General features: G+C 47.4%; 1 protein-coding gene across 1 annotated transcript in view; it reads left to right on the top strand.

Moving 5' to 3' along the window:
• The window catches only part of LOC119162950 (muscle calcium channel subunit alpha-1-like), a 1,445,695-nt gene that overhangs the window by 1,188,385 nt on the left and 229,472 nt on the right, over positions 1-27,838 (top strand). The window contains exon 38 of the mRNA XM_075882643.1: positions 26,120-26,216. Within this exon, the coding sequence (XP_075738758.1) occupies positions 26,120-26,216 (97 nt within the window). The remainder of the gene's footprint in view (positions 1-26,119; positions 26,217-27,838) is intronic.

The following is a 27,838-nucleotide window of genomic DNA, read 5'->3' as shown; positions in this document are numbered from 1 at the left end:
ACCACATTGTAAAGTTGACGAAAATCAATGCAAAGACGCATCGTTCCAACCTTCTTCTTGACAACCACAATCGGCACTAGATAAGCAGATGTAGACTTCTCTATTATGCCCAGCCATAACATTTCCTAGATCTCTTTCACAATGGCGTCCTTAACAGCGAAAGGTATGGGGTATTGTCGGACATGTATGAGCTGAGCAGTGGTCAATTTCAGCTGGCACTCCACAACATCAGTCTTTCCCGGCAAATCAGAAAGTATGTCGTGGTAGGCGGAAAGAAGCTCATTGACTTGGTTTCTTTGTACTTTAGCAAGGCTAGGTGCTACAGCCACATCCTTCCAATTCTGCGTTTGTGCAAGTGGGGCATGTAATAAATTCTCTGCGCCTTCGATTTCCAGCTGATGGATTGACGTTACAACAGCAGCTGTCGTCATTGACGTATCCGAGGCTTTCCGCAGCTCGTACTTTTTGAGCATATTGATGTGGAAGACAGTTGTTCTGTGACCGAGGTCCGCAGCATAACCCAATGGGCTTTTCTTGTCTATCACAGTAAATGGGCTCTTCCATGTTAGTATCAGTTTGTTGTGATCGGCGGGTAGCAGCACGAAAACTTTGTCACCCACGCTTAAGTCCCGCTTCTTCGCCTTGCGGTCATAGTAAGTCTTCTGGCGAACATGTGCCTTCTCAAGGTCCTGAGATGCTATTTCACAGGTTCGTTGCCGACGTTCCCGCAATTCTACGATGTATTCGTAGGCTGACTTGGTCGCGTCATCCAACTTTGGGTTAGACCACAAGTCTCTCAAAATCGTCATTGGGCCGTGAACGCATCGGCCATAGAGTAACTCGAACGTTGACTATCCGGTACTCTTTTATGGCATCTCCCGATACGCGAAAAGGAGGGGGCCTAGGTAGCGGTCCCAATTTTTTGGGCTTTCCCGACTCATTCGGCGAAGCCTGTGCTTCAACGTGCCGTCGAATCGCTCCACTAACCTATTTGCCATCGGATGGTAAGGGGTTGTCGGTAATTGCCTGTTAGATAGTAGCCGGCTGAATGCCTTCATAACCGACGACATGAAGCTTTTCCCGTGGTCACTTACAATTTCGCGTGGTAGACCAACTCGCGACAGCATTTCCATTAGTACCTCTGCCACGACCTTGCTTTCACTCGAAGGAAGTGCGATGGCGTCTGTATATCTCGTTGCAAAATCCAGCATGGTCAGAATGTACCTATTGCCCTTCGAAGATGTCGGTGACAAAGAGCCGACGATGTCGATGCCCACACGTGAAAACGGGGTCTGAATGATTGGCATGGTACTTAGTGGAGCCCGACCAACCAAATGATGCGGGAGAGTCCGCTGACAGATATCGCAGGGCTTCGCAGACCTCTTGGTTTTTGATTGAACACCTGGTCAGAAGAATTCGGCAAGAATACGGTCAGTTGTTCGGGATATCCCTTGGTGCCCGGAAGGATACCTTCAAGGGCTAGTTTGAGCACAGTCTCTCGCAGTTGTCTCGGTACGAACAGTTGCTCAAGTTCCTTCTCCGACATTAACTTGTGCTTCCAATACAAGATATCATCGTCAAGAAAGAAGCAGGTTTCGTGATTCTTTACAATCAACTCTTTACCAAGACTCTCATAACAATACTGTAGCGATGGGTCCTTTCTTTGGTATTCCTCAAGCGTCACTTTATATATGACTGTGGCAGTGGCTTTCAGAACAGGTAGCCTGGTTGTGGCACGTGTTTCTTTCACTGCTGCAGCACTATCACCTAGTGGTACTTGATCTGCGAGTCCAAGTTGTCTCTAATGTCATCGGTAAGTAGCCTGAATCGTTTCCGACATCACTTTGCGTGTGGTCCACGATGATTGGCACGAGCAAGTTAGAGAGTTTTCTGACTACCTTCGCTCCGCTGTAATCACGATGCCTCTCTCGATGCTGCTGAGGCTTGTGCGAATATTCTAGCTCTGTAGATCGGGCACCTTCCATGTTGCCTAGCACGACATCATATAGAAGGTTTTTGATGCATTTAACTCGCACGACACTGGTGAAGAACAGTGTGTCAATAGAAACTATTGCCTCCGGCAAGTAGTGCTCTGTTCTATCGAGCAGAAAAACTGGACTTCTAGTGCCCATGAACTTCTCTTTCGGGACAAGCCTTTCTCCTTCCACTACCGTGTTGCATCCCGTATCTCGAAGTACAAATACAACTTTGCCCTCAAGCAATCCTCTCACTACAGGCAGAGTTCCGACATCAGCCACAGTTGGGGTAGACATCGACGTCGTATTCACGACTGGGATAGTCTCCCCAGTCTGGAGAACGATGTACCTTTCATCCGGTTTCTCCGGTGTGTCAGCGTTGTCTCCTTTTTTGGGTGACAGCATGCACGAGGCCAACCGCTTTTCCTGAGTTCGAGTTGTCTCCACAGACGAACTGTTCCTGCCACTTAACAAGCCTGTTGCTGACTGGTTACTTCTTCTCCGAGACCAACATTCAGACGCACGGTGCCCTGTCTTATTGCACAATAAACAGTGATTTTGGCTTTTGAACTGGCGCTTAGCAGTTTCTGCTTAACGAGCATCTGCTTAGCTCTCCATATACAGCTTCTCCTTGCCGAAATTGAAGAAATCTTGGGCTTCCAGAAAGCAATCTGCTTTCTGCGCCAAAGAGTGCAAGTTCCTACAGTTCATCTCCTTCAGAAATACCCTCAAGGTGGGTGAGCATCCCTTCATGAACTGTTATGAAATCATTACGTCGCGAAGAGCGTCATATGTTTTCTCGACATTTGCCTGCTCCATCCAACGGTCGAAATGACCTGCTATGCGAGAAGCAAATTGAAGCCCTGTCTCCTTGTCATTTGGTCTCGCCTTGCGAAATTTCTCGCGGTATCCTCCAGCGGTACACCGGAATCGTAACAGCAGTGTTGCCTTCACCTGATCATAGTCGGTGGCGGAAGCAGAGTCAAGTCGACTAATCACGGATAACATCTCTCCCGTCAGGCACAAGCTGAGCGAAAAGGCCCATTTGCTCCGAGGCCACTCTTGAGACCCCGCGACGCCCTCAAAACGCTGCAGATATGCCTCGAGGTCATCACGCATCTCGTTGAACGGTGGCAATAGCTTGTGCGGGCCACAGTTATCAATTACTGCTGGGGACGCTGCGTCGTCGCTTACCGGTCGCGCTATCCCTCCCGCGTTCGAACCAGTTGTCTGCTCTTGCAACTTTAGCTTCAACTGCAAAACGCACTCTTCGGCTTGCAGCCGTCTTTCCTCCAGCGTCATCTTTTCTCGCTGCTCGTCGCAAACTTGCGCGCGAAGGTCCCTTTCGATAATGCGCTCTACGTCAACGCATTCCTGTAGCGCTAATCCCGTTAGACCCCTGTCCGTTCCGATCGCGTGCAATTTCTCTAAATCTATTGGTTCGTCCCGCCCGTCTGGCTCTTGGCAAGAAGGTAAGGCCAATCTATCCCGGCAGGCTCGCCAAAAATTTGTGGGCAACTGTGGGCGCAGGTTAGCCAGATGAGGACAGAGGACGTTAGAGGACGACGAGAGACTTTTATATACACGAAGACGAACAAGGGAATACACACTACATAAACTCACCCATAATACACGCTTTCACAGTCTAACGCGGAAGGGAAGTTAATGTTCTAGTTTGTCCACTCACGTTCTACTCTTGAGGCGTGAACTTTGCGATTGAGCTTGAGCTCTCTCGTAGTCAGGAGGTGGTGTGCCTTGTCCTTGCGGAGTTCGTACGGAGGCGGGGCCCGGCCTTGAAGATAACCGCCAGGGGCATCCCAGTACGGTGGTCAATGCCTGGGCTTGCCTGTACACACACCGAGAACAGTGTACCGCCGACTGCCGCGAACATACCTGGGACAGCGTTTCGCTCCGAGACCACAGCAGCAGTTGGCCGTGACGAACGTTGCTTCAGACCAACCCAGGGGTGAGTTGGCGCGATGCCAAGTCCAGGACGCACCCGAGGACTTCAACGCCGAAACGAGGCCCGGCAGGGCGTGGCCTAAGCTTGTCCTTGTGCTCTGCTCTCTGGGGTTAGCCGTGCTGTCCCCGTGGCTCGGGAGCTTTTCACGAGTTACGCGCACAAGCACGTGCATAGGCGAGCTTCATTGTTTCGCCGCTATCACATCATGGTAATTCCCGCGCATCTAAAATACTAAATCGGCCCCGCACACCGATCAGAAATAAATTGGCCCCGCACACGGATTTTTTACGTCAAAGCATAACGCACACTCTCCAGGGCAATATTTTTCACCACGGACGGATTTAGGTCATGAGGCTTCAATTCTGCCCTGTACGGAGGGCTTTCGAGTGATAAGCGTATTGGAAATATTCTCTAATGCAAGAAATCGCACCTGGCTCCTAATGATCCAACAGAGACTGGTCATAAGAATGAAACCAAGACTACGTAGAATGCCTTTAGGCATTTTTTGTAGTCAAAATATGCTCTAAGGTAACTAACTGTACCTGAAACTTTAATGATAAGACAGATAACGGTCATAGGACTGCAACTGAACCCTGTATGGAAGACTTCTGGACGTTGTCTGTAGTTGAAGTATTCTCTTAAACGACAAACCGCACCCAACTCTTCATGAAGTCACAGATATCGGTCATAATACTGGAACTGAACCCTGTATGGAAGGCAGCCAAAATGTTCTCCAATGCAACAAAGCACCCGACACTTCATGATGCAACAGATATTAGTGATCAAATTGGAACCGAGAACACTTTCAGATGGTCTGTTCATTTATTTTCAAAATACGGCAGCCCATTTTGAGGCTACTGCAGGAGTGGTGTACATATATACAAAATGAAAGTATTTAAATAGGAATATCACAATAAGTGTGCCAGCGTAAACAAATTTCACTACCCCCTGAGTGCACTCCGGTAAAAATGAGAGAAATATAACATATTATGATACAGGTGCCAGCAAAAAGTCAGACACACTGGTATCGCGAACCAAACCAAGTAGATCATTCTAGTGTTTGATAACATTTTTTTGAACGTGTTAGACAGCACTACAACTGGGTTCAAAGCTTGATTGTGATCGCATATCAGTGCTGTGTTGAAGGTTTCTGCACTTTGATGCTCGTTTAAATATCATTTGACATCGACCAAATGAATCGCACACTTCTTGATGAGACAGACATTGGTTTTGAGATAACAGCCAAGCACTGTGGCTTTTACATGTAATCAATTGTCAAAATACCCTATGAAGCACTAAAGCACAGCCAAAATTTTTGATGGGACAGATACTGATCATAGGGTTGCACCAGAGCACCGTACATAAGTTTTGGCAAGTTTTCCAACAGAGCTAAACTGGATATGCTTAAGTGCATGCATATATATATTATCAAAGTTAATGCATACATTAAAAAAAACTGAACATAAATGAAGCAGTCCTTAGAAACACATACAAAGATTCAATGTTCGAAACCATATAATAATATCTTCAGCTCATTACAGTCTGAGGGAGCATATAAATACATGCACAGTTCTGAAGGGTCTTTTAAGTCACACGAGGCACTGTTTGCATTTCTTCTACACAAAGTGCAGTACAGTACTAGTGCACCTTCAATAATTCTCTGCATACATGTGGTGACCTTCTCTTCCTATTATCTTGTCATTGTGAAGATGATTTCAAATAAGGTGCTTCTTACAAGAATTTCAGTTATCTGTCCAGCTGTATACAAAACGTGTGTTATAGTAAACTGTAAAATTTCGGAAAAGCGCCATTGTATGACTATAGCTATGATTATCAGAATGAACTATAAACTAAGAATATGTGTGTTAGAATGCCTCCAAACAACGTATATGCTATTGAGCGCGGCAGAGAAGCAGAACAAGCGAGAAGTGAAATAGCAGGCAATATCAGCAGCACTTAATCATGCAACTTTCTTTTCCATCACCACAGCAACGCACGCTCGAATTTCTATCTTGTACATGAATGGACATGTGACTGCATACAGCTGAATGTGTCAGCGTCGCTGGTACCCGACGCGAAGTCACATCACACTGCTACCAACCAGCGCACGATTGTTATTAGCTTGGCAACACGCGAAAACGATTTGCACCGAAGCCAACGAATATTTCAGCGTCATACAGTTCGCGAATACACTTATATAAGCGCGCACGATTTCACATCGCCGAAATGTTCTGGCTATTCCGAGGTTTGCTTCCAGAGATGATTATTACCTTAATACCGATGGTGAAAACAAACACAGTGCAGATAAAAACTCCTCCGTATGTCCTACGCGATGTTTCGGGTGTCGTATATGGTGCCTTGTTGTGACGAAAACTACCATAGATTTTTTTCAACCGATGTTTCTCGCATGTGCTGGTTCATACGAACTAGACGGTAGAGGCGTACGCTGGATGCAGATGACACCGCTCTGAATTACTCCCGTGGTAGGCGAGAGCTCTCGCTTAAACCTTCGAACTTCCGAAGTCTGTTTACACTCGTTTTCAGCACAAAAAATCACAGCTCAAAGCACAAGAACACCGACATGCTCCAGTAGTCTGTGCGATGTTTTCGCTCGGCCGACGATCGAACTCGGGACCAGCGCCGGCGTTCGCTGGATTTGTCGGCGTCGCTCAAACTCGGCACGAAACCGCGTCACGCTGGTAGCACTTGCAGCCATTCATCGTTTCGTTGTTGTTCCAAATTACGAAGCGGTCATTCAGGAACGTTTGGAGTAGTTTCCGTGCTTGCTTCCAGCACTCGGCCGTGCCTTCAAAGCGGCGGCCAATAGGCATAACATTCGGAGGCATCGCGGCCTCTGGTTGGTTGGCGCCGCCGTACGCCCGGTGACGTAGCGTACGCGTGGCAAAAATATCAAGCCCGGCTTGATCTTTCGCGCCTCCTCGCGTATGCCCCTCCGACGCCGACGCTGAGAGGCGCATTTGACGCTTTTGACGCGTAGAGGCGAGCATACGCGTGCCAATGGTTGACACTTAACTGTTCTGCGTCTCAGTCGATGTGGGCGGAGATGGAGACCACTGCTATCCAGATGAATGAATAACGCCGGGCGTAAAAATACCCATTGGAAAAAAGTCCCGTTCACGCATGTCGTACCCGCGACGCTCGTCCTGCTGGCGTTTGCGGCAAAAGCGCAATATATGGCCACGATATCCACAGTAAAAGCATGTTGGGCGAGACGGGCGCCAAGAAGGGTAGTAGAGGGCGTTCGGCGCACCGGGAAGGTCGGGAGGCATTGGCCGAAAGTTGACCGGTGGTGCAGCAGCAACCACCGTGAACGATGGCAGCGGCAGCGTAGAGTTTACGTTGCGAGAAGGCGTGGCCGCAACTTGCGCCTACGTTGGCGGGATGTACGTCAGCTGGACTGGTGAATTATGTTACTTCCTCTCTTAGGATGTGTGTCGGTGTGTGAGGGCTTGTGTCGATTCTTATCTTTCTCAAGTTTGTACAGAACATGATCAATACTTAAGTAATTATGTGAAGATGACGCGAAAGATATTACGTCTACAAACCCTTTCATGAAAAACTGCGTCATCATCAAATCGACGAAGTTCGAGCTGCTCTCATCAGTTTAGTCTTCACTCAGTTGTAATATTGCCACGTTCCATTTCCCAAGTGTTTGTTATCGTTCCGAAACACCACACGATTCTCGTCGCAAACCATGCCTGCAGGTTTCTAGAATGTTCCGGACTGTAGTAGATCATTTCGATAAGATCACGCCCACTGTGCGAACGGTACAGATTGTTCTGGAACCTACGCCACCGCCAGCGATAACGCTAGAACATTCGACGGCAAGGGTATAAATGCCGACGCGCTTCGCCGCTTGTCAGTTGTTGATCGAAGGCCGACGCTGCGTTCGCCGCTATCAGTCCGAGACTGCTACCTGTGCAAGACTGCTGCTGTAATTAGACTTTCCCTTTACCGGGCACAGGTTCGCCCAAATAAACAGTTAAATCCCAACACGAAGTTTCCTCTCTTTGGCCACGTCACGACCCCGTGACAATATTGTGTTATTCTTTCTTGGAAAGACATTGATTATCTTTTTTGTTGAGCTCGTTGCGAAGACATAGTCGCTGTCCACTGTTCTGTCAGCAGTATCAATGCATCTTTAGTTATCACATTAGTCCCAGAAGGCGGCATCGGCCATTTCAATGCGGAAAGCGTAGTACGGCTGGCTATACTTTCGAGCATATATATATATATATATATATATATATATATATATATATATATATATATATATATATATATATATATATATATATATATATATATATTGTCACGTGATCACAGAACGACCACAACGTCTGTTCACAGGAGCAGCGCTGGACGTTGAGCCGAACCGAACGTTAGAGCACGAGCACACACCAACCGTCCTCTTCTTCTTTCACACCATGGCACATACTCGCATTGGCATGGCTAAACTTCGTTCCATGCCTGTGGCATTACCCCCCCCCCCCCTTCGAAAAAAAAGTACCACCCCGATGAGCAATGCCAATTAAAAGTTAAAGTAGTCGCGTACACGCACAAAGACGCGTGAAGAAGCAGTGTCAGGTGGCTCGGGGGTAGTGTGGCTTCATCCGTGACACATGAACAATGTCGGGCTGCTGGGAACATCGAGATCGCTGAGCTGTGTCTTCAAGCAGAATTTCGTAGTTGACATCTGTGAGGCGCCGTAGTACTCTATAGGGACCGAAGTAGCGGTGAAGTAACTTTTCCGAGTGGCCCCTTTTGCGAACGGGGATCCACAGCCAGACCAGATCACCGGGTTGGTAAATGACATGGCGATGACGGGAGTTGTACCTCTGCGAGTCGATTCGTTGTTGTTTTCGGATCCGCTTGAGTGCAAGCTGGCGGGCTGCGTCGGCGAGCCGAAGAAAGTCGTTCGCATCAGTAGTAATATCGGTCGTGTCAGGCAACAGCATGGCATCAAGCATCGTAATTGCTTTTCGGCCGTGAAGCAACCGGAATGGAGTGAAACCCGTAGTCTCTTGAACCGCAGTGTTGTAAGCGAACGTTACGTATGGCAAAATTGCATTCCAGTTCTTGTGATTACGGTCGACGTACATAGATAGCATGTCAGCGAGCGTCTTGTTTAATCTCTCCGTCAGACCTTTGGTTTGTGGATGGTATGCGGTTGTTTTGCGATGAGCTGTTCCACTAAGTCTCGTGACGTCTTGCATTAATTGGGCTGTGAAGGCTGTTCCACGGTCAGTGATAAGAACTGTTGGCGCTCCATGGCGGAGGACGATGTTGTTGATAAAAAATACGCAACCTCATTGGCGGTGCCTCGTTGTAGGGCTTTCGTTTCGCAGTACCTCGTTAAATAGTCAGTAGCGACTACGATCCAGCGGTTGCCATCATGTGACTTCGGGAAGGGCCCAAGCAAGTCCATGCCGATTCGTTCAAACGGTTGCGACGGGGGTGCAACAGGCTGTAATAAACCAGCAGGGCGCACAGGTGGGGCTTTACGGCGCTGGCAATGATTGCATGTTTTAACGTAATGCTTGACATCCTGGGTGAGCTTTGGCCAGGAGTAGCGAGTCCGAATCCGGGCAAAGGTACGTGCGAATCCTAGGTGGCCGGAGGAAGGCTCGTCGTGGCAGGCAGATAAAATGTCAGCACGTAGCCCTGGTGGAATGACGAGGAGGTACTCAGTCGCATAAGGTTTGAAGTTCTTTTGTAGACGATGTCGTTGCGGAGACAAAATGACCCTGAACGTGCAAATGCCGGTGGTGGACTCGAGCTGCGACCTTGAAGGTATTTGATAAGTTGTTGGATCTCTGAATCATTCCACTGTTGTTGGGCCAAGTCGGATTCACTGACTGCACAAAGAAAATGGCCATCGGTATCATCGTCCCTCGATGTCGTCGCGAGGGGTGCGCGCGAAAGGCAATCAGCATCAGTGTGCCTGCGGCCCGACTTGTAGACGACTGTAACCTCAAATTCTTGAAGGCGTAAGCTCCACCTCGCGAGGCGCCCTGAAGGGTCCTTGAGATTGGCCAGCCAACAGAGGGCATGATGGTCCGTAACTGCTCTAAATGGACGGCCATACAGATACGGTCGGAACTTTGTTATCGCCCAAATAATAGCAAGACATTCCTTCTCCGTGGTCGAGTAGTTAGTTTCCGCAGATGACAAAATGCGGCTAGCATAAGCAATGGGACGTTCAGCGCCGTCTTGCCACTGGACGAGTACTGCACCAAGACCGATGTTGCTTGCGTCAGTGTGAAGTTCGGTGGTGGCATCTTCATCAAAGTGCCCTAGTAAGGGTTCACTCTGAAGGCACTGCTGAAGCTGGGAAAAAGCGGCTCTCTGCTCTGGACCCCACACAAAAGGAGTATCCTCCTTCGTTAAACGGATAAGGGGTTCAGCGATGTTGGCAAAGCCCTGGACAAAGCGCCTGTAGTAGGCGCAGAGACCCAAAAACCGGCGCAAATCCCGTTTGTTCTAAGGTGGAGGAAATGCAGCAACAGCCATGATCTTTTCTGGGTCTGGTCTAATGCCATCGTGACTGATAAGGTGGCCGAGGAACTTTAGTTCTTCGTAGCCGAAATGACACTTCTCCGGTTATAGAGATAGGCCTGCGGATCGAATAGCGATGAAGACGGACTGAAGTCGTTGTAAATGTTGCTCAAATGTTTTGGAAAAAACAACGACGTCGTCTAAATACACGAGGCAGGATTCCCACTTCAGACCAGACAGGACGGTGTCCATCATCCTTTGGAACGTTGCCGGTGCAGAGCACAATCCAAATGGTAACACTTTGAATTCGTAGAGACCATCGGGAGTTATGAATGCTGTTTTTTCCCTGTCACGTTCATCGACCTCGATCTGCCAGTAGCCGCTGCGTAAATCCATTGAGGAAAAATATCGGGCACGTCGAAGTCGATCCAGTGAATCATCTATGCGTGGGAGAGGGTAGACGTCTCTCTTCGTCACTTTGTTGAGCTTCCGGAAATTGACGCAAAATCGAAGAGTGCTGTCTTTCTTTTTAACAAGTACGACGGGTGACGCCCATGGACTGTTCGAGGGTTGGATGACGTCGTCGTCGAGCATCTGTTTCACTTGAAAACGAATCGCCTTTTGTTCTTTTTGCGACACGCGGTAGGTTAGCTGTCGTACAGGCCGTTCGGTAGGTTCCGTTATAATGCGGTGCTTCACGGTTGGGTCTGCTTGATTTTGGAGGTGGACGCAAAGCAATCACTATACGTACGTAAAATCATGCGTATCTGCTGTTGCTGCGCACAGGATAGCTGGCAATTCACGTCAACCGTACTGGTTATATCAGTGTTACCTTCGGCAGCAGTGGCAGTCGGAGCGATAGTGGAAAATTCTGCGTCATCGATGGCTTCAAAGTTCGCGATTGCTGTTCGCTTTGCTAAGTGTTGGTACTGGCCGCCGAAATTCGTGATCAGAAGCTGAGTCCTCCGATGTTTCAGTTTGACGATAGCACGCGCAACACAAATCTGCCGAGCCAAGAGCACCGAGAGGTTAGTTTCCGCGATGCCACTACTCTTGTTGTCACAGTCGCTCTCCACCGTTACCAACACACTGACTCGCGGCGGCAGTGCGATGGTGTCGTCAGCAATTCGAAGTGTTGTGGTCGGCGCAACTGCATCCTTTCGTAGGGCTGTATGGTCGTTAGATAACGTTATGAGCAGGTGGCGAAGGTTAATAATGGCTCCATGCTCGCGGAGAAAATCCATTCCGAGAATCAGGTTTTGGGAGCATTCGCGCAATACAACGAAGGAAACAATGTACGTCGACTCACGAATTCGGAGGCGGGCAGTGCACATTCCTAGCGGTGTCAATAGGTGACCTCCCGCAGTCCGGAGGTTGGTTCCATGTCCCCAAGGTGTCGTTACCTTTCTTAGCTGTGCAGCGAGGTCAGCGCTTATACCAGAATAATCGGCACCCGTATCTACCAGAGCGGTCAGCGGGTGGTTGTCGAGAAGAACAGAGATACGAGCAGAGACCTGTTTGTCGTCGATGGCACACGTCGGTGAAAGAATGTCGTCGGATGTCGGCAGGCAAATCAGGGGAGGGTCTTGTAACGGTCGATCAACAGCGGCCTCACCCCCAGAGGTCACTGTTCTTAGTTTCCCCGGCGCGGGCTTGTGGATCTAGGTGATCTTCCTGCAAGGACGTCTGCAAAGGTTGATTGTTGGCCAGGTGACGTGGAACGCCGTGGAGATGGTGAGCGGGATTGGCGACGCGGAAGGTTTGAGGATCGTTGGCTTGCCAAGTATTCGGCGATAGCACGGGGCCGCTCACCATCTCTGGGTCGACGAGCATCCGGAAGAAAGCCGGGAAGACCCATGTGCCTGTAGGCGCACTCACGGTAGATGTGACCTGGTTCACCACAGTGATAACATAGAGGCCGGTTGTCGGGAGCACGCCATACACTGGATTTTCGTGTAAGGGGTGGGTTGCCGTACTGCGGTGGTCCCGAGTAGAACGACGGTGCCGTCTGCAGGGTGGATGGACGGGACGGATAGCCAACAGCCGGTGCAGAAGTACGCAGTGCTTCCGCGTACGTTAATAGCGGTGCTTCGGCTGGACGCGGGGCCGTCATGGGTTGAACTTCGGCTGCACGCAGAGTCGTCATGGGGTGCACCAGCTGCCGGACGTCTTCGCGAACGACATCCGTTAAAGCAGCAACATGGGGCGGAGAAGACACCACGTGCAGCTTTTGCAGCTCCTCGCGCACAATACTGCGCACGAGCTCCGTCAGGTCTTTTACAGTCGTGACGTCAGGTGTTTGTAGGGCCGACGACACTGACGGAAGACTGCCAGGACGTTCATATTGGTACGAACGCTGCCTTAGCATTCTCTCTATTGTCGTGGCTTCGCGAAGGAAATCCTCTACAGTGCCGGGAGGGTTCCGCACTAGTCCCGCGAACAGCTGCCCCTTCACTCCCCGCATTAGGAGGCGCATCTTCTTTTCTTCCGTCATTGAAGAGTCGGCTCGCCTGAACAGCCGCGTCATGTCCTCAACGAACATGGCAACACTCTCGTTCGGACGCTGGCTTCGGGAATTGAGGAGCCGTTCCGCTTGCTCCTTTCGGTCAGAGCTTCGGAAAGTATTTCGCAACTGGTTGCAAAACTCTGGCCAGGTTGTCATAGTGGCTTCATGGTTTTCGAACCAAGTGCGCGCAGAGTCCTCGAGATAAAAGTAGACGTACCGAAGCTTTCGCTGCTCGTTCCACTCGTTGACGCTGCCGCAACAGTTGTAGTCGTCGAGCCAGTCGTCGACGTCCTCATAAGGGTCGCCGTGGAACGGCTTCGGAGTACGCGGGACGTTGAAGAACCATGGAGGAGGCAGCGTTGATGTTTCTTGGGTTTGCGTTCCCGCACTAGCCATAGTACTGCCGAGTTGAGGAAATGGTCGGAATTCAGGAGGTAGGCCTAGTTGTCGCCTGCTACGCTGTAGGTCAGCTGGTTCTTCCAAGTCGCGGCTAGTGTCGGGACCTTGCTGCTGATTGCAGTGCATACAACACTACCCAGCACCTCCACCAGAAAATGTCACGTGATCACATAACGACCACAACGTCTGTTCACAGGAGCAGCGCTGCACGTCGAGCCGAACCGAACGTCAGAGCACAAGCACACCAACCGTCCTCTTCTTCTTTCACACCATGGCACATACTCGCATTGGCATGGCTAAACCTCGTTTAATGCCTGTGGCAATATATATATATATATATATAGAGAGAGAGAGTCGAGTAGATCCTCCGTGAGCGGTCACAACGTGGTTTATTTCGACGTTTCGGCCTAGAGTCTGGCCTTCATCAGGATTAAAGGTATAGTTTGTTCGTGCTCAGCTTTATACAATCTCAAAGCAGAGGGAAAGAAGAAAACGGACAGAAAAAAGAAAAAGAAGAGAAAAAAGGGAAAAAAGAAAAAAAAAGAGAAAAAGAATATAAGGTGGACACTCCCTGGGCGCCCCCCCATCCACTCTTTCTTCCGCACCCCCTTCATCTCTCTCTCCTTTCGGCCCTTCAACTTTCTGATGTCAGCGGTCTGTGTATGCTTCCTTTCAGTAACGCATTCTTCCCGACCAGACGGCGCCTCCCTGCTCTGGTGGTTCGGTGTGGGGCAAAAAAGAGCTTTTTTAGGAAGTTGTAAGCCTTTAACTACTGGGCGCCCCGTCAACACTTCGTCGTAGAACGAGGGGTGCCGCGTATTGTGGCAGAGGCTGTCAAGCGGGCTTTTGAGAAAGTTTTAAGCCTTTCACTACTCGGCGCCCCGTCAACGTTTCGTCGAAGAAATAAGGGGGCCGCGTATTGCGGCAGAGGCTGGTAAGCGGGCGCAATGCTAATTCCTTGCCTGCTTCTGGATTACGCGTGCAGTGGGGGCCTCCCGGTTGTGCACAGGGTTGCTTTTGGGCATGTCATGCATGGCACAATTGATTGGGTAGTAAAACGAAAAAAAAAAAACAGATGACAGCTGTACTTAGGAAGAGTAGTTACGCTTGGAATTGTTTTGAGTTGTCTAGTGCCCTTCGCAGCTGCAGTGCCGTGAACTCAGTTACTAATTTCATTATTGCCGTTATTGTTTTCTAATGATTTAATTGATGCAAGTGTACCAGGATTCTCATTTATTCCTCAATTGAGGGTGTTAAATCGGTGGATAAAGTATCACTCTCGTTGTTCACGTTCTCAGTTTGGTTTAAATTCCGTCTCTAAGAGCGTTACTGATAGTTTGTCGGTCGGGATCGGGTGTTAACATGTTTTTATAGGGGTAGATTTGGGGCTGATTTCGCATGGGCTCCGTGATTATTGAAACGAATCCTAAATGGTGTTTCTGTTTGTCCGATGTACTGCATACTACCCACGTTGCATTCGAGTAGGTATACCACATTAGAAGAATCGCATGTTAGGTTTCCTTGGTATGTTAATCGAAAACGTGGATTGTGTGCTGGTTGCTTTGTGTGTTTCTCGCATCGCCTTACATACAAAACATCGTAGTTTAAACAAGGTCGGCATGCATTTTTGGGGGATGATATATTAATTTGAGAGTGGACAAGTGTGTCTTTGAGTTTACGTGGTCGCCGGTAAATGACGCCTGGAGCCGATGGGAATGCGCGTTTCTGACGTTCACTTTGTTCCAGAATGTTGTAATGTCGTTTAGTGATTTTTTTTTACATTGGGGAAGTTTGTGCTGTAAGTCAAGCAGAGGTTTGTTCGTTGTGCGTCTTCTTGCGGTGGTCGCTTCATAAGTAAGTCATCACGCTTCAGGTTTCTTGCTTTTTGAACGGCTTCATCAATTACATGTGGGGTGTATTTTGTTTCTCAAGCATAAGTTTTAGCCTCTGTGAGCTCGTGTCAAAATCAGCGTCTCTTGAGCAGATTCTCTTAAACCGGTGAGCCTGGCTCTATGGGATACTGTTTTACAGTGGCACGGGTGATCGCTTTGGTAATGGAGGTATTGTTGTCGATCCGTTCGTTTGCGATATAGAGTTGTAGAGAGCTTTACCTCTTCTATCGTTATGGTGACATCAAGAAAATGTACGGTTACTTGTGAGTATGTGTGTGTGAAGTGTGTGTTTCGATGTAAAGCATTGTAAGTGTCGATAAAGCTGAGAAGTTTGTCTTCGCTGTGAGTCCAAATAAGAAAGATGTCGTCGATGTATCTTCTGTATAACAGTGGTTTTAAGGAACTTTGTGCAAGAAATTCAGATTCTAGCTTTCGCATAAATATGTTGGCATAATTGGGTGCCATTTTGGTGCCCATAGCGGTCCTGCTGATTTGTCAAAAATACTCTTGGTTAAACTCGAATGAATTTATTTCGACGACCATCCTTGCCAAAGTTGCGATGGCAGAGAAATCTGGGGTGTTGGATTGTCTATGGTTTGTGTACAAGTTTTGTAATGCAGCTATGCCGTCATCGTGAGGAATATTTGTATACAAAGAAGAGACATCAAGAGTTACAAAGTACGAGTTTTTCGGCACACACAGATTTGCAATATCTCGAAGAAAATGTTTGGTGTCTTTTATGTACTACGCGAGGGTGCATGGAATGTGGCTTATTAGTTTGTCCACGTAACCTTATATGGGTTCAGTTATGGTACCGATGCCTGATATGATTGGTCAATCTGGGTTACCGGGTTTACAAATTGTTGGGAGGATGTAGAAGCAACCTGGACAAGGGTATGCTGCTCGCATCAATTTGTGGTCAGTGTTGGTTATCTTTTCTGTATCCAACACATTCTTTAGTGCTGTTGATACGATACGTTTGTATTCATATGTCGGATCACCTGGGAGGCGTTCGTAAAACCTTGAGTTTTCTAGTTGGCGGTATGCTAAGTAGTTGGTTGTATGAAGAACTACAATTGCTCTTCCTTTGTCAGTGGGTTTTATTGTTATGTCTGTCCTAGACGCCGGATTTCTCATACTCACTTTTTCAGATTTTGTGAAGTTTTCTCGGTTTCCTTTCTGTCTGTGGTATTCGTGTACTATATCTTTCTGTACTGCGGTTATATAAAGGTCCAGCCACATGTCTCGATAACTGTTCGGTGTGCAATCATTTGTTTTACGACGGTGAATTGTTTCGTGGTTAGCAGACTTGTCCAAGAAATATTCGCGCAACCTTAAGCTTCTAGCGAAGTTGTCAAGGTCTCGGAGCAAGTGAAATTCATCGAAAAAGTTTGTGGTCGGGCAGAAGCTTAGTCTTTAGATAGCAGTTTTTCTTCGCGTGTGACAAGCTCGTGTCCGATAGGTTTACAACCACAGTGTCACAGAGTGTGTTCATAGATGGGCGCTTGTTTCTACCGTTAGTGGTTTCCTGAGTCATGGTGTTGTAGTGATAAGGAACTATATCGGGGAACGCGGGGTTGGGCACATGGTCTCCTTTGAGTTTATGAATTTTCCTGGTCATGATGTTTTGGTATTTATTCTGTTCAAATGCTGTTAATTGGGAGATTTCTTCGTTCGATAAAGTGTTGTGGCGGAGAATGGTGTTGGTCATAGCGACCAGTTTCTTTACCTGCTTATCACTGGGATTAAGAGCCTCACGCCTCATGCCTCACGATGACGGCATAGCTGCATTACAAAATATATACAAAAACCATAGACAATCTAACACCCCAGATTTCTCTGCCATCGCAACTTTGACAAAAATGGTCCTCGAAAAAAATTCATTCAAGTTTACCCAGAGTATTTTCGACAAATCAGAGGTCCGCTATGGTCACCAAAATGGCACACAATTATGCCAACACATTTATGGGAAAGCTAGAATCGGAATTTCTTGCACAAAGTTACTTAAAACCACTGTTATACAGAAGTTACATCGACATCTTTCTTATTTGGACCCACATAGAGGACGAACTTCCCAGCTTTATCGACACTTACAATGCTGTACATCCGAACATACACTTCACACACACATACTCGCAAGTAAGCGTAAATTTTCATGATGTCAACATAACGATAGAACAGGACAAGCTCTCTACAACTCTATATCGCAAACCAACGGATCAACAACAATACCTCCATTACCAAAGCGATCACCAACGCCACTGTGAAAACAGTATCGCATACAGCCAGGCTCACCAGTTTAAGCGAATCTGCTCAAGAGACGCTGATTTTGACGCGAGCTCACCGAGGCTAAAACTTATGCTCGAGAAACAAAAATACCTCCCCACATGCAATTGATGACGCTGCTCAAGAAGAGAGAAACCTGAAGCGTAGTGACTTACTTTTGAAGCGACCACCGCACGAAGACCCACAACGAACAAACCTCTGCTTGACTTACAGCACAAACGTGCCCAATGTGAACAAAATCCGTAAACGACATTACAACATTCTGGAACAAAGTGAACGTCAGAAACGGGCATTCCCATCGGCTCCAGGCGTCGTTTACTGATGACCACGTAACCTCAAAGACACACTTGTCCACTCTCAAATAATACATCACCCCTCCATAATTTATGCCGAGCTTGTTTAAAGCCACGATGTCTTGTATGTAAGGCGATGCGAGAAACACACAAAGCAACCAGCACACAATCCACGTTTTCGATTAACATACCAAGGAAACCTAACATGCGATTCTTCTAATGTGGTATACCTACTCGAATGCAACGTGGGTAGTATGCAGTACATCGGACAAACAGAAACACCATTTAGGATTCGTTTCAATAATCACGGAGCCCATGCGAAATCAGCCCCAAATCTACCCCTATAAAAACATGTTAACACCCGATCCCGACCGACAAACTATCAGTAACGCTCTTAGAGACGGAATTTAAATCAAACTGAGAACGTGAACAACGAGAGTGATACTTTATCCACCGATTTAACACCCTCAATTGAGGAATAAATAAGAATCCTGGTACACTTGCAGCAAGTAAAGCATTAGAAAACAATAATGGCAATTATGAAAATAGTAACTGAGTTCACGGCACTGCAGCTGCGAAAGGCACTGGACAACTCAAAACAATTCCAAGTGTAACTACTCTTCCTAAGTACAGCTGTCGTCTGTTTTCTGTTTTATTTTGTGACTCAATCAATTGTGCCATGTATGACATGCCCAACAGCAACCCTGTGCACAGCCGGGAGGCCCCTACTGCCCGCGTAATTCAGAAGCGTGCAAGGAATTCGCATTGCACCCGCTTACCAGCCTCTGCCGCAATATGCGGTACCCTTCTTTCTACAACGAAATGTTGACGGGGCGCCGAGTAGTTGAAGGCTTAAAACTTCGTAAAAACCGCGCTTACCAGCCTCTGCCGCAATGCGCAGCACCCCTCTTTCTATGACGAGTTCTTGACGGGGCGCCCAGTAGTTAAAGGCTTACAACTTCCCAAAAAAGCTCTTTTTTGCTCCACACCGAACCGCCAGAACAGGGAGGCGCTGTCTGGTCGGGAAGAATGCGTTACTGAAAGGAAGCATACACAGACCGCTGGCATCAGAAAGGTGAAAGGGAGAAAGGGGGGAGAGATGAAGATGGAAGTGGAAGGAAGAGTGGAGGGGGGCACCCGGGCGAGTCCACCTTATAATCTTTTTCTCTTTTTTTCTTTTTTTTCTTTTTTCTCTTTTTTCCTTTTCTTCTTTTTTTCTTTTTTCGGTCCTTTTCCTCTCTTCCTCTGATTTGAGATTGTATGAAGCTGAGCACCAACAAACTGTGCCTTTATTCCTGATGGAGGCCAGACTCTTGGTCGAAACGTCACAATAAATCACGTTGTGACCACTCACGGAGGATCTACTTGACTTTATGCAACGCTACGGCCGCTCAACCACCATGTCTGCCTATATATATATATATATATATATATATATATATATATTGTAACGGAGAGAAAAGAGACAACATCCAATCCTGGGCCAGCTGTTCTTATTCTGGCTTCGTTCTCTTCTTTCTCCTCCGCCTCGCTCTCCTAGCATTCTCGTCTGTGCCAGAGTGCCAGTTTCGGTCTTCATCATCACACTCGGCCATGAGTGCAAGCATTGTCGATGGGCCACACGACAATGTTCTTGTGGGTGAGGCTAGCTGCAGCAGTTGACATTGCTTCAGGTGGGCGCGGTTGGCTGCATCGTTGTGGTCGGCTCCGACCACGCTGAAAGTTTCTCAAAATTGGCTCCGGCGGCCGACACTGGCTATGTCGCCTGGGTTGTTCGCCATGTCGTGGCGAGGACTGAGTCCTGGTTTGTCCTTTTGTTGATGATGACTCCGCGGGCTGACATTGACTGTCGCGTGGCAGTCTACAGCCTCGGCCACGCTGCGACTTTTCAGAGAAAGCAGTTCGACTTCGATTATACCTTGGTGGACCAAGCAGGCATTCTCGGGGTAGAAGGTTTCTGCACTGTTGTGGTTTTCTTGGAGATGGTTCTGGCGGGTGGCCCAGACTGGATCGACATTGTCGCAGGTTGATCACAGAACGCTTTTCTGTGTCTCGTCACATTTTACAAAACAGGGCAGAAATGGTGGATCCGGCAACGAAATAGGTAGCATCATACACGGCCGTCTGCGCAATTTTCGGCAGATCAAGGGATGTTTTCCGGTGCGATTAGACATCTGCACTAACGTGGGGTGAAGTCCACGTGCTGTCTTGCGGCATGGCTCCTGCGCCGAGATGTGGCTAGTCCGTGACTTGCGCAGCGTTGTCGCTATGGGGCTCCTGGATGCTATCAAGTCAGCGATTCTTGAAGCCACGCTGCTTACTGGCGGGACAACCTCGACGGAATCCGTTCCGAAAATCGGAGAATCCACCGATTCAGGCAGTGCATGTGTCACACGCATATCCACTTTCGTCTGGTCAGATGGGATGTTATTAAACTCAGCGGAGAGACTTGTCTCATTAGGTGGTAGAATGTCCAGTAGGATGGGGGCCGGTGCCTCTAAGTCGACCGCACGGCCTTCACTGGGGCCTGTTGCAGCGCATTGCGCAAAGCTTGCCGCCAGGGACCCGTCGTACACAGCTGCACCGTCGGGCCGGTGCTCCTCATGAGCTTCAAAGACGACAGCAGAAACGACTGTGCAAGGCAGAGTTACACGGTCGTGATTGTTCCCTACATCTTGGTCACCGATAGATGACAGGATGTAGGGGCTTGAATCGCATCCTCTAGGTCGTGCTTCTCCCGAGTTCCGTCCTGAGAGAAGGTCGAGTTGCATGGGCACGTAGCACACGGAATCGGACCGAAAGAAGCTATGAGCTTGAAGCTCCACTCCGCCAATGACTGCTGCTTCCAGCCTTCATACCGGTGCCACGCTGCTGCACCTTTCTGAAGATGGTCTATGGCCAGAGACCATTTCTGGTGCTCTGCCCAGACCGCGCGCATTGCTAGCGCATTGACGGTTGCCACCCAGCCGTCGGCGTCGTTCCAGACTCTATGGAATTCCGGTAGTTCGCAGACGGCTGGTGATTGTGGGGTGGCAGGTGGCAACGCAGAGATCACCAACGTGAAGCAGTCGAGCTGGTGTGGTAGCTCAATGAGAGAAGACCGAAGCTGCCTGCGTTGCTCCGGTGTGCTTGCCTCGAGGTCGCATGAAGCAGCTACATCCAACACTGCGTTAATGTCCCACAATGCTGGCAACATTGTAGGAGCTCATGGGCGATCAACGCTGTCAGTTCGTTCGTCTCGACGCGGAGTATCGCGGTGGTACGCCGCAGGTCCACGGTGCTGTCGTGTGTTAAGCCCGAAGAGTCACTGATCGTGGTCTTTGAGTAAGTACCAATTGCAGCTCTCAGCCCAGTGAGGTCGATGAGCAGGGAAGCCTGAACGGCGTTCGGTGGCGGCTCGTTTGTTGAAAGAATACCGCAACGGGGATGTAGGCCATGGGAAACGTGAGAGGCATTCCCAAGGGACAGAAGCCGGTGCTGATCCTGCCGTGAAACGGTGGCAGGGTTTCAATCAGATCATGGCCAAAGGGGAGGCCTGGACGCCGTCCACAGGTGGCCTGAAGAGTGGCTGAAGCGGTGGGTGGGACCCCATCTCTAAGGAAGCGTGAACGGCGTTCCTTGATGGAGAAGCCCGCGCTGCCGACGAACCACGAAGACACGTATCGGTGGCTTTCTGCAGAGGAATCACTTGTCGGACTGCGCCATTGTAACGGAGAGAAAAGAGACAACACCCGATCCTGGGCCTGCTGTTCTTATTCTGACTTCGTTGTTCTTTTCTTTCTCCTTTGCCTCGCTCGCCTAGCATGTGCGTCTATATATATATATATATATATATATATATATATATATATATATATATATATATATATATATATATATATATATATATATATATATATATATATATAGTGGGAGTAATAATTCAATGGGCCAGTTAGTCTTCGTGAAGGTATGGCATATGGCACAACGGGAGCGTTGTCAACATGGATAAATATATTTATTTTCCAACAGTTTCGGGAGGGGTCCTCCCTTCATCAGGGGAAGAGTTATACTGACATGAGCTTCCAAACTTCGTTGCTGCCGCGTCCCTCTAGCCTTGAAAGACGTTTGCGAGAGTGAGAGGGAACTAGAAAACAAGGGGGAGAAAAAAGACGAAAAAAGAGAGAAAAGAAAGACAGTAAAAAAGAGGAAAAACCACTGTCAACACTGAGAACGAAGCCAACTGTCCGTCTACATCCACATACGGTTCTTATCACGTGCTTTTCAGTTCTTGACGTGTGTCGGGCCACCCAAGATTGTCGCCGCGGTGCCGGGAGGGTCCGTGACGGCGTGCGTAAGGGGTTTCCCCGTAATGGGTCGTTCGGCGGGCGGCGGGCGGCGTGCGTAAAGGAAAGGTTTCTCGTTAATGGCTTGGTCGGCTATTTACCTTTAATTTTCGTCCGTTTCCCGTGCATATATATATATATATATATATATATATATATATATATATATATATATATATATATATATATATATATATATATATATATATATATATATATGCGCTTTTCATCAACAAAAAAAAAGACGGAATGGAGCGAATGAAACATGCAAAAAATATAGCGAGAATGCTGCTATAGAAGCCTATAGATATCTGCTGCTATAGAGGTTAATTGCAGCACTATAGTAGTTCACTCGTGGTCCGTCGCACGGCTTTTTTTCAAATTTAGCGGCTTTCTTTGCGAGACGATAGTTATAGCGCGAGAACAGAACGACGACAAAAAGTCAAGAAGTCTCGCGCTATATCTATCGTCATGTCATACCGGCCAGCCCAAACTGCCACACTTTCTTTACAGCATGGAAATATTAACAGCACGAGACGTATCGTACAGGAACCAGTTTATTCCGTGGTTTCTGAAAGTGCTCTACATGTCAGTGTTCATCTTTTGGGTTTCCAGCCCAAATTAAAAATAGGTATATTCTTATTATTAAATAATTAGTATGGGGAGAAATAAAAGATAGCTGGAGTACCTACAGGCTGTGTGAGTAGTACGCATTTGGGTAAATCCGCCACTGAAGTGTCTTTCATTTCCAAATTCTTGGCTCAAGTAATGTGGGACACCCCGTATATAATCCGTATATCGCCTCTCAACCTAGCAGACAAATATTAGTAAGGGGTATGCGACGATATATACACACGTGAATGGCTAGATAGATAGATAGATAGATAGATAGATAGATAGATAGATAGATAGATAGATAGATAGATAGATAGATAGATAGATAGATAGATAGATAGATAGATAGATAGATACTACGCAAAGACGCGCTTCGCATTCAGAAAGCAATGGCGAAACGTGTAATTTAACTTATACTATGCCTTGCTTCTCTAGCCTTAGCTCGTGTTCTTTACATCGGTAAATTGTAGTGACCTGGGGAGAGCATAACAAAATCTTGAAAACGGAAAGGAAGTTTACACTATATTACAAGTATGAAAAAACGAAGTAGCTTTGTTCACCTAAATTTTACATTACAATACGCGAACGAAAAAAAGGAGCCTTGTTCACCTAACTTGATCAAGCATTGTTTTCTTTAGAATCTGTGAAAATTAAAGTAAGAATTGCGCATGTACATCTTATGACTGTCATATGCGTGAAGTATTTAAAATGTACTTAAATTATTGAAAATGAAGAAAAAAAACAAGACTCCTTGAGATCACAGTGACAAATCTAAACTGAAACAGAAACTTGTTTGTTTTGTTTTGGTCGTGGTATCTTGTGAGACTTTAAAACTAATTTTCGGGCTCAAAAAATGCTCTGACGCGTGGCATCGAACCTATGACAATGCACTGATGTTATGCCTTGCAACTATGTGATCAACGCACTCGGCCACACATGCCACTGAGATGTTGGCGCTAAGCAAGAGTTTATGAATATGCCACAAGCATTTGAAGAACAGCTTCACAAAAAATGCGTTAGGGAAGAATGTTATGCCAATTGCGGTGGGTCGAGAAATGCTTCAATCGAAAGCTAAGTGTCAGGACTACATACGGTGCACTGACCAATAATAGAACCTGCTTAGCTTTACTGCAGTGAACGTTTTTGTCTCAAAAAACAGGCCACTTTTTTGTCGTTTCCATAGACTCCCATTGTACGATCTTTAAACTGCTCTGGGAAAAAATTGAAGCGTATACCCCAACATAATCACTGCCACCTTCTCGTTCGTTTAGGTTTCTAGACGCGCTCTGTTGTCCGCGTTTTTCAACGTTCACCCTCCACAATTATTTGAGAAAAACATAGTGATTCCATGGAAAACGCACTAGCTTCGATCCGGGACCGCTAGGGGCGCTGGCTTCTAAGCGTCCAGAAAAGCTGGATATGTGCGTCAATGAACGTTGAGCTTGGCGGAGTGCAGTTGATTGAGCCGTGGCTCCAGTCGAAAATTAACGGAGCCGATGCGCCGCATTTCCTGCTTCGTCGCACGCTCGCAGTGCCTCCAAAATAAAAAATAACAAGGCCAAGAAGCCACCCTTTCTATAAGCAGGTGTTTATAAGTATTATACGCACTGCCGCTGATTTCAGCACGCAAAATTTCGGAAGGCGATCAGTAACCAGCCCCATCTAGAGCTGCGGAAAGAATAAAATAATAGCTGATAAACACAATTCAACTCGAGTTCCACCGAAAGGCAACTGCTGTTGCACAATCTTAACGTTAGCAGTTTACGACATGTGAGAGAAAACTTTGTGCGAGATATTGAGACCAAAATGAAGTATAGTTTCTTGTGCAGCTGCATGAGAGAAATTTCGCTAGCTTGTTCCGATTGGCTAATGATTCGCTTTTGGTAATAGTTTTGATTCGCTTTTGGTAATAATGATTCGCTTTTGGTAACTACTGTGGGACTATAGTATTTGATGATAGCCTACGTTAGAGTAACTTCTGAGCAGGCGGTTAGTAGCGTGAAAAACGTTTCTAATGAGTTGTTTGACACCGTGTTTGAAAATGATGCTGCTACTGACGCAAGTGCATATATTCAAGACAATGACTTTTTCGTAATCTCTGGAGCTTTCTTGCTGAGAAACGCTTAGAATTAACCATGAGCTACAAAGAGGTGGTTGAACAATTCGGGGATTCTTGTTGATCTTTGCCCAGTTCAGCTGAAATGATTTGTGACATCCGCCGTTAATCGTAGATTTCTAATATTTTTTTTTTCTTCTGCCGCCTACTTTGAAATATCTTCCGCTATTTCACGTCTGCAGATGATCAGAGCAACGTCATCTGCAAAATGTACGATGTGGGATATTTCAACGCGAATCAACCAGTGAGACGGGTTGGAAGACTGGGTGTGTCGCCCATGTAGCGTACCATAAGACGGAACCTATTGAACACTACTCTAAAAGCAAGCCATACCGTCGACCCATGCCATACTGCGATACTCGATTGAGAGCGAGAGTAAACAACAAAGGAAACTCCTGGAATTGTGGCTCATTCATGGTGATGCACTGGCCTGCAACAATCACGGCCCTGAGTGGACAAGGACGTCTGTGACTATTTCTCTGTGCTACTTTCACCCATTGAGCATGGTATTTGCGCGCAAAGCTTGAAACATCAGTACAGTAATGGAAGAAGGACGGATGAGCGTCACCTACTAAAAGTATGGGGACAGCAAAGGCTGCCAGCCGCAAAAACTCCCGAGCGTGCACTGATGCTTCAAGAAGTAACGTCACACATGTCATCAGGAAAGCGGAGTATAATAAAATCGTAACACGAGGTTTATGTAGCACGGTTGATGCATCATTACACCGTTAGACGCCTTCCCTTTGATGTTAATAGCTGCCTCGCCGTTAGATGTTTTACTCTGGTAATAATTCTAACTTGTGCAAAAATGACATACTATGCACTGGAAGACGTGCACAATCAGTTTTTTCACTACTATAGGCATGCTCCCCTAGGCGGTCATTATTACACCACTGCGTTTGTCCTATATAGAACTTGCCACAACGCAGGACTATCTTGAAGGAAGGTTTTCAGGGGTTTATTTTGGTACACTTGTCCTAGCATGAGTGATTTGCAGGCATAGCTGCTCAAGTTACTTCATTTGCTGCACAGTGTGTACTGATAATTCAACTTGCAAAGATGGCTAAACATCTGTGCATTTGTTTATACTCGTTTCGCAAAGGCAGAGTAAACCTTTCACAATATCAAAATTAACCGGCTTTTTGAACAGTTTTGCGCAGATAACTAGTTCACACTAAACTCAAATTGAGTTCGCTGACGTGCACGAACGTGATTACTTTTTCGCTCAGAGGACGCATCAAACACCTGGACGTGGTGACGCTACTGCGCAAGATCCAGCCCCCCCTGGGATTCGGCAAGCTTTGCCCCCATCGGGTCGCCTGCAAGGTGAGCACGTCGCAGTGTATTTTCATTCTTTAGCGATGTTCTGTAAGCAGGGCTTCTTTTTTTATGGTGGGAGGAGGGCCTCATTCGCGAGTTTAAGTGGAGGCGATTGGTCATTTTACGCTGTGTGCATGACAGAAAAATATCGTTGGGTGGGGGAGTCGGGCATGGGCGTGAAGTGCACCCCATGGCTACGCCACTGAATGTAAAGAGATGGTGCGCACAGAGGGCACCGGCTACCCCGCATTCCTCGGAGGCATTTAACATGAAACACGCATAGTCCAAGTCTCTAAGCGTAACCAGTGCAAAGCTGTGGCAGTTGTATGCAGCTCAACCTAACAGTTCAGAAATATATTCAGCGATCACATCTATGTGTGCACATGGCGATGTTAAATTTGATGCACAGCATTACCACGAAAAAAAATAGGCAGCAGTCACATGAATATACAGTGTGATGTTTCGAAAAGAAAACATGGCTGATCCCTGTTTCTAGGAAATGGTACAATACGAAAATGAGACGTGTCTTCACAGAGATAATTGAATGTTTATTGTGCATTGTTTTGCCACCAGGGCAAATAAATGAACGATAAAGCGACAAACTGCAAAGTCACGCGAAAACAACAAGCAGCTCGAAACTTGCAGTGTGCACCAGAAGCAGAAAGCACGCATGAAATGGGCAGACACAGTACGTGCGCAGAATAAGAACTATGACAGCTTGGCACTCAAAGCATTCTCTTCAAACGAAAAAAAAATCGCAACTCAAATGAACATGTGAGGGCGCTGCGGAGTTGCAGCATGGATGATTCACGGAGGTCACCGCGTCCACTGTCGCTAACACAACTATTGAATTTTCTGCAGTGTGATTGTAGTTTGCGCTGATTTCTAGAAGGGGAGCGCGTTGTTGACACCGAACATTTTATTTTAGTCGGCACCAGTGGTCCCGCAAGTGCAAATGGTGTTCTTGAAGTGGTCGCGTTGTGCAAGTAATGCACATGGCGCACCGCGTCTCTGCGAAATTTGTTTACATAGAACGGGTGCGCTCAGCGACATGTAGTCACTGAACACAATGGTCATTTATTAGTTTCGAGTTAGCAACATGACCCTGGTGCCTCATCTGGAAAGAAGAAATCTGCTTGGCCATTTGTTTTTTGTTTTCTTCACGGGCGACCTCATACTACCATGCTCCTACCAAATTCTACTGGCGCTCGCACTGTTTTGACCTTAGTACGCAGCTGGCCTATATCGCTGCCGGTGCCGCATGAATTGCTAGAGTCGCAAATAAGAAGGACAAGCACGAACTACTTCGCAATTCTCACTTCGTCACTTGTGAGCAGCGAGCTACTTTCGGCCGTGGCAGCAAGCGAAGTAACTTTCGCACTCTTCCTTATCACGCGTCTGATCAGCGCACACGTGGAACAAACCAGGCTTAATGGAGGCGGCACTTGTAGAAACGCGATAGTCCATGACCTTTAGAGCGTGTCCGATACGTCACTGTCGTCTCATTACTGATGACGAAAATGCACTGAAGGAACATCCGTGCCGTGTTCTAGGGGTTAGTACTGTACGATGCGGAGCGACAGGTCACTGGTTCAATGCCCCCTACAGAAATTTTTTTCTTCTCTTTT

The sequence above is a fragment of the Rhipicephalus microplus genome, unplaced genomic scaffold (genome assembly GCF_043290135.1).
Source record: "Rhipicephalus microplus isolate Deutch F79 unplaced genomic scaffold, USDA_Rmic scaffold_13, whole genome shotgun sequence".
In the NCBI taxonomy this organism is placed as follows: domain Eukaryota; kingdom Metazoa; phylum Arthropoda; class Arachnida; order Ixodida; family Ixodidae; genus Rhipicephalus; species Rhipicephalus microplus.
The sequence above is the reverse complement of the archived record's forward strand: the minus strand, read 5'-3'. Positions and strand labels throughout refer to the sequence as shown.